Here is a 12,317-nt window from a genome sequence, read left to right as displayed (position 1 = left end):
CACACATAAAATAAATGTGAAAACTGTTGTTTATTTCTATTATAAATGTTAAAAGCTTGTCCATCAGTGTTGTTTGGCATCTGAGGGGATGGCCAGTTGAGACAGCAGTGGGCGTCCTGCTCAGTGGTGAGGTCCCTCATAACCAGTGGGCAGAGCGTTGGTGTGAGCGTTGTGGAAGAGCGAGTGATTCCCATCGCCCCATGGCCATGGCTGTGAAAGAAAGGTAATGCTATTTGAAAAACATTTGTGTCATGTCCAATGTTAGAAGGATGTTTTACAAAGTAAAGGTAGTCCCTGTGGCTCAGTTGTAGAGCATTGTGTTAACAGTGTAAAAGGTTGTGGGTTCAATTCCCAAGGAGCACACATACTGGTAAAACAAAATGTGCCTCCTGAATGCACTGTGGATCACTTATCATTTTGTATAAAAGCATCTGCTAAATGTAAAGGCATCAAAATTTTCTTCTATTTCTGTATAGCAGTGGTTTTCAACCTGTGGGCCGCCAATTAATATTAAATTATAATATTTTTAATATATGCAAAAATGTCTAAGTCATAACATAACGTCATTTCATATGTATAATTAAATAACATAAAATAAATATTAAATTGTAACTGATTTCACTATTCGAGCTCGCTGATTGGTTTAAGAATAAATCGTGTCTTTATTTTTCCCTTCAATGCAGCGTTGCTCTTTATTGGGTTTCTCTCTTTCCACTCTATATCCGCTCTCAGTTTGCGCTCGTCACTCGAGTCTGACTCTAGTCTTGCTTTGTCCAGTGCTCCATTCCTCTGCCGATTTTGACTGCTCGACTCAACACTGCTCTGCATGTTCGCTCCTGACTGCATGCTCCGCTGACTGTCTACCCGCTGCCGAGCTCTGCCTGGATCTGGTTTTCCCGTTTTGCTGAGCGGTGCCAGCCCCAGTTATTTTTGGTTCATTGCCAGTTCATTCAATAAAGACAGTTAACAATCTATCTTCTGAGTACTAAGTTATTAACCCAACAATAGCGGGGTCAGTTAATTTTTCTGCAGTGGGCCGTGCAAACGCGTTTAGTTTTGTGGGCCACAGTTGAAAAAGGTTGGGAACCACTGCTGTACAGGAATCCAAGAGAAGTCCACATCATGCACGATTTGAATGAAAAATAAATATAGTTACCTTTGTTCGGATGCGGAGGTGTGGGTATGGCACAAACTCTGGGGGATCATGGGAATGGGCCTGCATCTTCATGTAAGCGTTTGCCATGCAGACACTCACACCAGGCAGAGCTAATATGAAGGACAGGATCTTCCAGGTCCTTGCTGTGTGTGATTCAAAACAGTACATCTTTTAAATGTTGACGAGTGTAATATATAGCAAAAGGATCACTGATTGGTAAGCAAATGTTTTTAAATTGTTTTTTTTTTTTTGTTAGTATTTCTTTCTTTCTGTAAGAATATGTAAGTAACATGAAAATGAATTCATTTGATAATTTATGGTTTTTAAAGCGTGAAGTCATTAAGTTACAAGAACTATTTGCTTACAATATAAACATTTTTTTATTGTTTAGGAGAACTTGCCTATCCAAACTGGTTAACATCTGCTTATTTTACCCTGTTTCATCTAGCCCACCCCAAAAAACATCTCAGACCTCCTCCTTCATGACTCCCTTGTGATGCAGCAGCAAGAGCCCGGCGGACCACCACAGCAGTGGGAGACATCGCCATCTCTGAAGCACAGACAGTCAGCAACACTTACGATTATTATCATTTTAACACTTAGAGAAGATTATGAGTCAGTTATATTTTTGTTTTACGTTCACTGCATTCATTTGATTACAAATAAAGAAAAATGTAAATATTGTCAAATAATATTACAAAGTAATAATACAAAATAGAAACGTATTCCTGTGATAGCAAATCTTAATTTTCAGCATCATTACTCCAGTCTTCAGTGTCACGCAATCTTCAGAAATAATTCTATGTTGATTTGGTGCTTAAGAAACATTTCTTGTCAATGTTGAAAACAGTTGTGCTGCTTTACATGTTTGTAGAAACCATTATATATTTTTTGAGTTCTCTTTGATGAATAGAAAGTGTGAAAGAACACCATTTATGTGAAATGAAGAAAATGTGGAACACATGATAAATTTAATGCACCCATGCTGAATACAAGTAATTTCTAAAACGTTTTAAATATAGTATAAAACATGAAAAATATTGCAGCGGAAAAGTAATTTAAATAATTTTTTTATGCAATAGAAGTTGTGCAAAAGTCAAATGTAGTAACTTTCTGATTGCTCAAAACCCATGAAACTGTGTTAAGTCAGTGTTATTTGTCACAAAGGTTAATAGTGCTTTCATCAAAGCGTGAAACAGCAGCAAAAGTTAAATGAGGTGAAAATGGAAGCATATCAGAAAGATATGTACTAAAAGATATGAAAGTCATGTACTTGTTTGTACATTTACTGTGGTTTTGAACAGTAGAAAAGTGAAGGTAATGCAAAGTTTGAGGTCAAATAATGATCAAACCTGACATGTATCTCCATTACATCCATGTAAACTGTGTATTGTCTCCTCACACAGTTAGAGGAGGATGTTTATTCTTAAATATTACATAAATGTTCTGCTACACCTCTGTTTAGAATTAAATTAAATATAAAATGTAATATTCCTAGATGGTTTCTCATATTAGCCAGGCTGTGGCCTGTAGCTTATCTCATCTCTTTTCCTGTCCTTCAATGCTGAATGTTATTTATAATCTTAAACCCCCTTGAAACTATACACGTGCTGCATTTATAAAAACTGGCATACATTTAGATGAGATTATTTTAATCTTTTGACTTAAGTTCATGTCTCTTGCACAAGGACAAACAAGATCTCCGTGGGTCATGAGTTGCATTACTGCTGTTAAAAGAATAAAATACTTCTCCAGTGCGCTTAATACTTTACACTTTCAGTTCAAAACAGTTAAATTTATACATGTAATGCAAAGAGCACTTACGTACTCTGCTTCCAAAGAGGATGGTCAGGTGTTTTTGTTCTTTGTTCCTCAGTTATTAGCCACTTTCTCTTTCTATACCTCTGTCTGTTTGTCCTCTGGTCTGTCCTGGCCTAAACCATGAGACTCCTCCCAGCTAAAATCTGTCTGTCTGCCAAGAATCATGAAGTTTATATTTGGTCAAGTGCATGGGCAGATCTGTAATGGAGAGATAGGGAGAGCAGCGAGTAGCTATATTTAAGACAATCAGGTATAGAAGACATTGCAAACTGGCTTGTGTTTGAAGAATATGTCAACTCACGGATGTAGGTCTAGGTTTTATGAAATGAAATGAACACTGTTAGTTCATGTAGGCTAGTTAATGTATATAGCTGTACAGTTGACAGCTATCATAGTTATACACACGGGTTGGGTTTCTGCGTGTACGTGACTAAGCGACCTGCCACTCTTGCAGTTTTTCTCTTTTTGAATTTACATGTTCAGTACTACACTTCTCTTCTGGCAATGGGTTAAGTTCCGCAGTTCTGACGCTTCGACCACACGCGCTCCATACACGCGTTCACCAATTTCACTTGTTTTGTTGTTGTTGTTTGTTTTGTTGATTTTATTTAGTATTTCATTTATTTTTTCATTTATTTAGATTTTTTTTTTTACATTTTTTTAATTAATTTATTTATTTTACAATTATTGCCTGTTTGGATTCATTGATTTTTTTTACTTTTTTTTTTTTTTTTTTTGCTTTTATTGTTATTTTTTATTTAAGTCGGGGACTTCGTGGCTCATGAGGAATAGTCTATTAATTGTTTTGTGTGATTGGATGTTCGATGTTGGCAAGCTGTCGTAAAACGATTCGTTGTGTAATATTAATATTCGATCGGTTTGGTTTAAACGGTCGTTAAAGGACAACGCGGTAAACCGTTCTAACTGTTTATTAGGCACAAGTTTGAAGAAGTAATAGGTTTCGAACTTAAATATAAATATTGAATGTAAAATGACTTTCAGTTACTTTAGATGTTCGTTCTATTTTTATTTCAGATTATTTATTTGTTTACATTGCATATTCATATTAATTAGTGGCTTCCCTGTGTTCTGTTGTTGATTAGAAATAAGTTCTAATTGTATTTGTGATAAATGAAGTCGAACTGAGAGTGTGTAGTAGACTTACGTGTCACAAGGTGGCGCCATGAGTCTTTGCTGGCAGCTACTTCCATGATATGGAGATTGGTGCAGTGTTTATTCTTGGCCAGACTGTATGTATAATTTAATTTTGTTTATATTAGTCATGTGACTGACATTTCCTACAATTTCCCTGTGGGAAAAAAAATAGTTTACTATTCGCCTTCATTAGCATGCTTGTAGCCTACCTTAACAAAAAAGGCCAGATTTAATTTCGTCCACTTTCAGTTTGTAAAGTGAATTAAAATGTAAACGTTTGTTTTGTCTATAAGTGTACACTCTAACTATATCTTCTTTTGTTATTCAGGGCTGTTCCATGAATTAAATTTTGCATGCATTTGCCCTTCATAAACCAAGAATATCCTATGCACATTTCCTAACTTTGTGACGGTGGGTTTTGGGAAAAACACAAGGTGAGGGCAGGATCCAAATGCAAGTATGGTTTATTGTAACAAAAAGGTAACATACAAAATAAATAGTCATGAGAGACAAATAAAACCAAAAATGAAAGAGGAAACCGGATGGAACGGGAACTCGGAGGAAGCGAGAAGGTAAAGGGAAGACTCGGGAGACGAGCACAATTCACACATAGGGTAAGGACTCCATACAGATGACAGAGAAAGACAGCTATACATAGGGAGACTAATGACAGAGGATTGTCAGCACCTGTGCGATTCTAATTGGAGTGCAATTACTGTGAAGACAGAACCAGACTAGAGGAATTAAAGTGCCTATGGTGAAGTGCCGAAGGAGAAGTGAGCTCACTAGGGAACACCCAGGAAGACAGAGACTGACAGCGTGACAAATGTTGACTCTTCAACTCAAAGACATATTGTTTGAACAAGAACAGTAAACCTAGGAAATGTTGCATGGCATACAAATGTTCCTTTGGAGACTTAGTATAAGATATTGGCCAGTTAAATGACTAACTAATAATTAATGTACAGAATGGCTGCTTTATGCTTGATACTATGGGTAAACTTTTTTAAAAAGTTTGATTACCAAGAATGATAACTATAACGATAAAGATACAGTTTTAAAATATATTCTTGTAAATGTGGATTAATAAGTGTGGAAAAGTGTGCATATTTTTTCACACTCATTGCATCCTATGTGCAAACTAAATGTGTTAATCTCCTTCTACAGAGTCCTCTGAACACTGCTGTCTGCACAACTTCCCTTTCGATGTTTGCAATGCAAACAGACAGTGGTGCCAGCCAGGCATAAAGAAGTAGCCGGGCATCGAGGCGGTTCGTCTGAGTGTCTGGTTCTGTGTTTTTGTGTGCAGAATCGCCATAGCAGATAGACAAATCAGAAGTATCAGCACAAGCTCTGGGGCAGTGAGAGACTCTAGCCTGATGGACTGATTCTACTGTGCGTTTGTCAATGGAGAGCCATTTTGCAAGCTCATATGGAGAATGGTTTTTCTTTCTCTTGCGTTGGCCAGGTTAATCTAGCATGCACCTGTTACTGTAAACTTGGCACAGTATTTAGTCTCCGGAGACATGTAGACTCAACACAGTATAATACATGTATAAACAGAGTAGTAAAGATTCCTCTGGTTTTGACTGGATCCACAGTAAAAACTACAGAAATCTTTAACCATGAAACTGGTCAGAAACATGACACTATATCATCCCTGGCACAGCCACCCTTTGAGAAGGCTGTGGTCGGCATCTTCAGGGGGATGAATGCAACTTATATCTGCACTGGAAGGTATTTAAAAAAATAGTCAGTCTGTTCGACTGCACATGCTGGGATAAAGGAACTCAACATTGTTATGTGGTCAGAGGTTTTAACGGTGGATGGAGGATTCCTGTGTGAAATGGGTACCATGGTATGTCTGACAGATTCGAAGAGGAAAAGAAAAAGGGATCAAAATAAAGAATGGCAAAATCTGCAAGACAATGCAGAGATGGTGGGATTGGAAAGGAAGGCTATAAAGGCATTTGTTTTAACTATTTAATGTTGTGCTTCTATTTTAAGGAATTAATACTTTTATTTATCAAGGATGCATTGATTAAAAAATGACAGTAAAGACATTTATAATGATACAAATGGTTAGACAAAAAGATTAAACCGCACAACTGATTTCAATATTGATAATAAATATTTATTGAGTAACAAATCAGAATGATTTCAGGAGGATCATGTGTCACTGAAGACTCGAGTAATGCTGCTGAAAATTCAGCTTTGAATCACAAGAATAAATTACATTTTAAAATATATTTCAATGGAAAACAAATTTAAACTGTAATAATATTTCGTAATAATGATTTTTTGTTTTGTTTTGTAGAACAAAAAATAGAGCATGGCACTAGCATCGCCAAAGCCATGGGTTTGATTCCCAATGAAATCAAGAACAGATCAAATCAAGGTTGCCTTGAATGCAATACACTTTGGATAAAAGCATCTTCCAAAAGCATACATTGTAATTGTATTTTTAAACATAAATGTTTTATAGACATTTAAAAAACACAACCAACCACAATATTTTCAAAATAGTGTACATCTGTTTTTTTTTTTCTTCCTTTTTTTATGTATTTTTAAAAAGAAAAGAAAAAAGTGTTGAAAAACATCGTCATGTCCTTTTTAAAACGTATAAAACACAATAATTAGCTTTCTGTCTGCATTTGACCTCCATGTCCCCTTTCTTGCTGTCTGATTCTCTGTAGGACCAGGACAGGACTGCTTTTCTGTTTTTAGTAAAGGTGTCTTCCTTTAGACTCTTAAGCAAATCTTTGACATGGAAGAATACGCCACTAATATTGTCCCTGTCCGTCTGTCTGTCTGTCCATCCATCCATTATTATGTCTTTATCTCTATGATATTTATTTTTCAGTTTTGATGATTACACTGTATACAATGGTATCTGCAAGATAATTAAGAAATGATTTAGTTTTACTGGACCCATAACTCACTATGACTCATATATACCACATATTTTGACAAACAAGTCGAAGTTGCTTCATAAAGTTGATATGAAGGACAAAGTGTATAAAAAATCACCATGTTTCTGTGGTTCAGTATGTGTTTCCACTGTTTCTGTTACACTCTGTGCAGCGAAACGCTAACACAGCACCACCACAGGAGCAGGCAGAGTGACCTGTACATGGGCTAAAGACATGGAGTGCTATGCCACAGAAATACTAGATGTTGGAGAGTTATTCTGCAAGAGTTTATTATGCAGCATAAGCACAGAAGACTGTTTCAGTGCAATAAAAGTGATAAACACTCGGAAGCATTTTTATTTACACCAAAACACACACATTCTTACACATGCATAAGAAAGCTTTAACAAAGTGAATTTCACTGTGCTTATTTATCTTCACCTCTTCAGTGCTGGTGGCACACAGTCAAACTCCTGCGGGCCTCAAACTGCATGTGAGGTATATTTAGAAATGGTAAATTTGCTTATTTATGGGTCAGACACCAGCTATCAGGTATTATCCAGTGTTCCTTTCTACTCTAAGCTTCTGGGTGGCTTGTGGTCAGTGTCTGGGTGTCCTTTTAAGTGGACAAGAGAGCCCAAAGATTAGGCCTGTCTCTCTCTACATCTATATTATGGTTGTGTGCACCTAATCTCAATCTGACACCATCTGAATCTTTTTTTTTTTTGTAACTTTATGAACACAACAGTGATTTTATCATGATTATCTGGAGTTTTAGTTGCCGCACTGTCTGCAGTGAAATCATTTTAACAAATGAACCAGGTAGCTGAGGTCATGGCGCACTGGTTGTGCACGTGTTTGCAACACTTTAGCACTGTTCCAAAATCTAGTGTGATGCGTAATGTGAATGAAATGAAACAAAACTTTAAAAATAGTTCACCCCAAAAAATTAAATGAATCATTTATTCACCCTCCAAACAAACAAATTGAGAGTTTAATGCACATATTCATCATTCATCATTCATCACACTCCTTGTATAATATAAAGTCATATACGCGCATACAAGAGACAAGACACTCATATAAACAAGATTGGAGACGGATGGATGATAAAGAGTCATTAGTCTAGTTTTACACTTGTTTGTGCGTGCATTCTGTCTGATGAGTGTCTGTGTTTGTATTGCTATGGATTATAAAGCAAAATAGATTGTCTCGCAAAAAGAGTGGAAAGTGTGAACATGACAACTGTGATTTACACTGCATGTTCTGTGTTCCGTGCAAAGTGGGTTTTTTCATGCCTTTTGCAAACAAATAGGCAGAAAAGAATGAATGCAGACAGAGAACGTCGAAATAAACCCAAAAGTCCAAATGAACTGCTGATGACATAGTAGTGAAGGCTATAAATTGCTGTTCAAATATGACTTCACTGGACTGTGTTTCTGCCAGTGACTCTCCTCTTTTTAAAAACCAGCTTTTATCAATGTTTAATGTAAAACTTTGCTACATCCTACACTGGTTTGTATTATTCCTCATTTATATTCACAACTCTTCACTAGCAGGACATTTACAAGGTTTGTAAATAAAACAAAGTCACGCAAGCTATCAGAAAACTAACAGGTGGAACCTTAACCTTATCCACAACAGAGTGGCCCAGTCCTTCCATTTGGCTCTTTTCATCACAGGTTCTGGACTGTGCTCTGTCTGTCACAAGTCTCAAAAAACCCTAAATCATTTAAGCCAACTGCTTAGAAAACAGAACAGTATGAAGCTTGTCTAAATATTAAAAAAATGTTAATTATTATATGCAAGTTCACATAATGTCCATCGGTGAAATGGGATGATTGTATGAATCCTTTAGGGGTTCATTTTGAGGGCTCAAATGAGGAAGCAATGGAACATCTGAGGACAAGGTTAATTAACATCCATAAACATTTTTTTTTCCTTTTTTCTGAATCATTGCGAACAGAAGCTTCTGCAGTGACTCACATGAAAATCATGGCACTCGATTCTCAGTTAAATATTATATATGTTATGCTGTGCTGCTGTGCTGTGTTATGCTTTTTTGATAATGACCAACTGGCTGTACATTATCCCCTTTTACATGACTACTCTGTATTCTATATACACATAAATACATGGACATAAGGTATTGTTTTAGTTGAATTATTTAGTATTACATAATATTGCTAATGATACTTAAATTACATACATAAGAAAGTATGTATCTATAGGGGCATATTACAACAAAAATCTATTTGAAGCTGGCTGTCTTCTTCAAGCTTGGTAAAGCATGAGAAACGGTGGTAGAGTGGGTCGAAAGAAAGGTCAGATGATTATTTTTTTTTGTGTTGGGTGGGGGGTGGGATTGGGGGCAATAGAACAGCAGAGGGCAGGGCGAGTCAGAGGAAAGACATGGGTGTTCAGAGAATAAATAAAGGCCTGGTGGGTAGATTGGCCAGTGGTGCTGCTTTCAGCTGAGGGTGCTTAACTCTCACCTGTGTGCATTTCTAGTCATTTGCTAATACCAAGTGTATCTGTCTGTCTGTTTGTGTGCTAACATGCTGGTTCGGGTGATCCTACAGACCTCACTGGTCCTGTGGCTGGCACAGAGCACCATACAGGGAGGTAAGTTAGATGTGTCTTCTAAAATGTTTGTTGTAGAGATTTGAGGGTGATGAAGAGAAATGAGGAGCGTTTGTGATGCAGGAGAGGGAAGAAAGAGGGGCAGTGGCTTGTTATGATATCATATCATTGTAATTATGACTGAAAACAAAATAATTGTAATCTAAAATAGCACTAATCATGATTTAAAAAAAACTGGAGACTCCAAGATTGTGAGGTTAATCCCAGGTAGAGCTGACCTTTCAATGTGCCCTAGTGGGATGCCCTTGGTTGCTGAGAAAATTAAATTTTTATTTAAACTGGCACTTTAAACAGATATAGTGAATATATGCATCATTAGGTGAAGAGACCAATAATCCGATGCATTTGTTATCTGAATACCACTTTGAATGTCTAATAATATGGTTCGGTTGCAGTTTAGTAATTAAACTTACATTTAGAATGAAAAGATCAAAATAAAATAAAATGTTTTTCAAATATTTTTCTTAATCTATGTAGTATATGCAGGGGGTTTGTGAGTTGGTGAAAAGGTAATAATTAATTAAACCATTAAAATGAATAATTAAAATGAATAAATTAAGTAAAAGTAAAAACAAAGTAAAACATTTACTTAAAAAGATTGAACATTTTATTTGTTTACCTGCATGTCATGTGATCGGCACCCAGCATAAGAGAATCTCACGCTGTACTTTCAGTAAATATTTTAGGTCAAAAAGGTTTGGATGACAAACTTTTGGGGAATCCGGTTGAAATATATATCTCATAAATAGAATACATTAGTTTTCAATTCTTGTTCTATTGAGAATAATAATAAAAAAAGAAAATCAGAAGAAATACTTTTATCTGCTTCGACTTTTACATCTTTTTTACAGGTTACATGTCTCACCCTGATGATTTAATGTAATATATCACACTGAGGGTACCTGAAATCAGTTTGCATACCATTTGGAGCAAAATAAGTGTTGGATCTCTGGTGCTTTTCTTTATCTGGTGCCAGTGAGGAAGGGATCGATGAGAAAAGCAACAGTATGCATGACAGATCAAATCAGTCATAGCTTGACTTGCTGTCTAAATGACAATCTATTTTTTCTACTTGTTTGCACCTTGTATAGACAATCAAATGCCACCTATTGATACTTGAAAGACAAAAAATATTATTATTATTATTACTTTAAATTCATTATGTAGTATGTGCCACTCTTATGGCCACTACACTGTCTTTTCAGTCATCTTGAGGCATTATTGCATCAGATGTTCAGCCAACAGTCACAGATGATTGTATGTGAGATTAAAAGGTGTCTAGAAAATATCGTAATATAATGCACGTAACGACTCTATGTTACATGTCTGACAGCTCTGATAAATGATAAAAAAAAAAACCTCTGGAAGTGAGTCATGGTTTGACGTGTCTGAGTTTGCCTGGATCTGCTCCAGCCTCTATAACTCTGACCGCAACGTAAACACTTGGATTTCTTGTCTGAAGATCAAAACTCTGGGCCTGAAGGTGACAGCGGTGGTCAAAATTTGTCGGCCTTCTGTCAGTCCTGACTTTATATGACCGATACACAGCCCATTTTGTCCTACAGTTTCTGAGCATCAATGGAGGCCTGTTCTAGATACGCAGTTTGGTGGAATTCACACTCCTAATGTCTTATGAACGTCAGCTGGCATAGTTTCTCAACCATGAAAGCTTTATAGGTTGATTTCTAAGAATTCAAACAGGAGTCTCGCTAATCTCACTAATCCAGACGTGCCAAAATGTTTGACCACCCTCTGCTGAAGTATTTTTTACGACCTTCATGAGCCCTGCCCTTAAAAACATATTGTGGTAGTATAGTAATGATATCAGATAATATTAAATTGGCCATAATAATTATTTGCATGGAAGGTTTGTCAGAAAACATGGTATTATATGTGCAAAAATATTGTATTCTTTCTTTAGTAATTTCTTTTAGGCTAAATGCATTAACACAGATTTATTTTATTTTATTTCTTTGTTTTTAAGGAGTTAGACCACAGACTGGAGCCCTGGGAAGATTGGCGAGTCGAGGTAATTTAGTAATATATGTGGGATATTACAGAGGGTTAGAGGTATGAAAATTACATTACATAATGTGTTTCTTCATCGATCCTGCCTTCTATCTTTTCCCTGTAGGTCCTGGTATCAGTGCAAAGTCTGGAGGTACGTCTGTCTGCCTGAACCTGATAGATGCTGCTGAATCCAGTTAATCCAAGCCATTTGCTTATTTCAGTACAATGGTTATGTTATCTTTCTTTCATTTCTGCTACATGTCCAGTGGCTGGTATTCTTGGAGCCCGTGGCTATGGGGCAGGCAAGCCAGGAAAGACAAGTGGTAAGTGACATTAACCTCAGATGAAGCTGAGATGAAAACAATAAGTACAAACAATAAATAAAGATTTATATTTAACCTTTGACTCAACACATGCACAAATACAAGGAATTGACTTTGAAAAAGGGAGTCAACGAGACAATGCCCTAGGGTATTTGTTTATTTCTATACAAAGAGTGAATGTAAGTCTTTTGGATTCTGTCATGCCAACTATCTAATGCTTTTTTTTCTCTCTCTCACAAACAGCTGGCCGTTATCTTGGAGGTAAATATATTCTGTAATATGAAATATATATTTTAC

At 36.4% G+C, this 12,317-nt stretch overlaps 1 protein-coding gene and 1 long non-coding RNA gene across 3 annotated transcripts; one reads left to right on the top strand and one right to left on the bottom strand.

The window, feature by feature from the left end:
* Positions 1-11: 11 nt before the first annotated feature.
* On the bottom strand, positions 12-3,141 carry LOC127949341 (cytochrome c oxidase subunit 6A, mitochondrial). 2 transcript variants are annotated; one of them, XM_052546446.1, is made up of 4 exons: positions 2,981-3,141; positions 1,629-1,706; positions 1,157-1,299; positions 12-210 (listed from the first exon to the last, which is right to left on the bottom strand). In XM_052546446.1, exons 2-4 carry the CDS (start codon positions 1,702-1,704, stop codon positions 121-123), a joined length of 309 nt encoding a protein of 102 aa, XP_052402406.1. In that variant the 5' UTR covers positions 1,705-1,706; positions 2,981-3,141; the 3' UTR covers positions 12-120. The 2 variants fall into 2 exon arrangements, with proteins under 2 accessions (XP_052402406.1, XP_052402414.1); XM_052546454.1 differs by having other exon boundaries at positions 2,985-3,135.
* Positions 3,142-9,489: 6,348 nt separating this feature from the next.
* LOC127949284 (uncharacterized) lies at positions 9,490-12,021 on the top strand. The gene is made up of 4 exons (XR_008152278.1): positions 9,490-9,669; positions 11,672-11,716; positions 11,822-11,848; positions 11,964-12,021. It is a non-coding gene; the product is annotated as an uncharacterized LOC127949284 (long non-coding RNA).
* Positions 12,022-12,317: the final 296 nt, after the last annotated feature.

This window comes from Carassius gibelio, chromosome A3 (assembly GCF_023724105.1).
Source record: "Carassius gibelio isolate Cgi1373 ecotype wild population from Czech Republic chromosome A3, carGib1.2-hapl.c, whole genome shotgun sequence".
NCBI classification, from domain to species: Eukaryota; Metazoa; Chordata; class Actinopteri; order Cypriniformes; family Cyprinidae; genus Carassius; species Carassius gibelio.
This window is presented reverse-complemented; position numbering and strand designations above follow the sequence as displayed.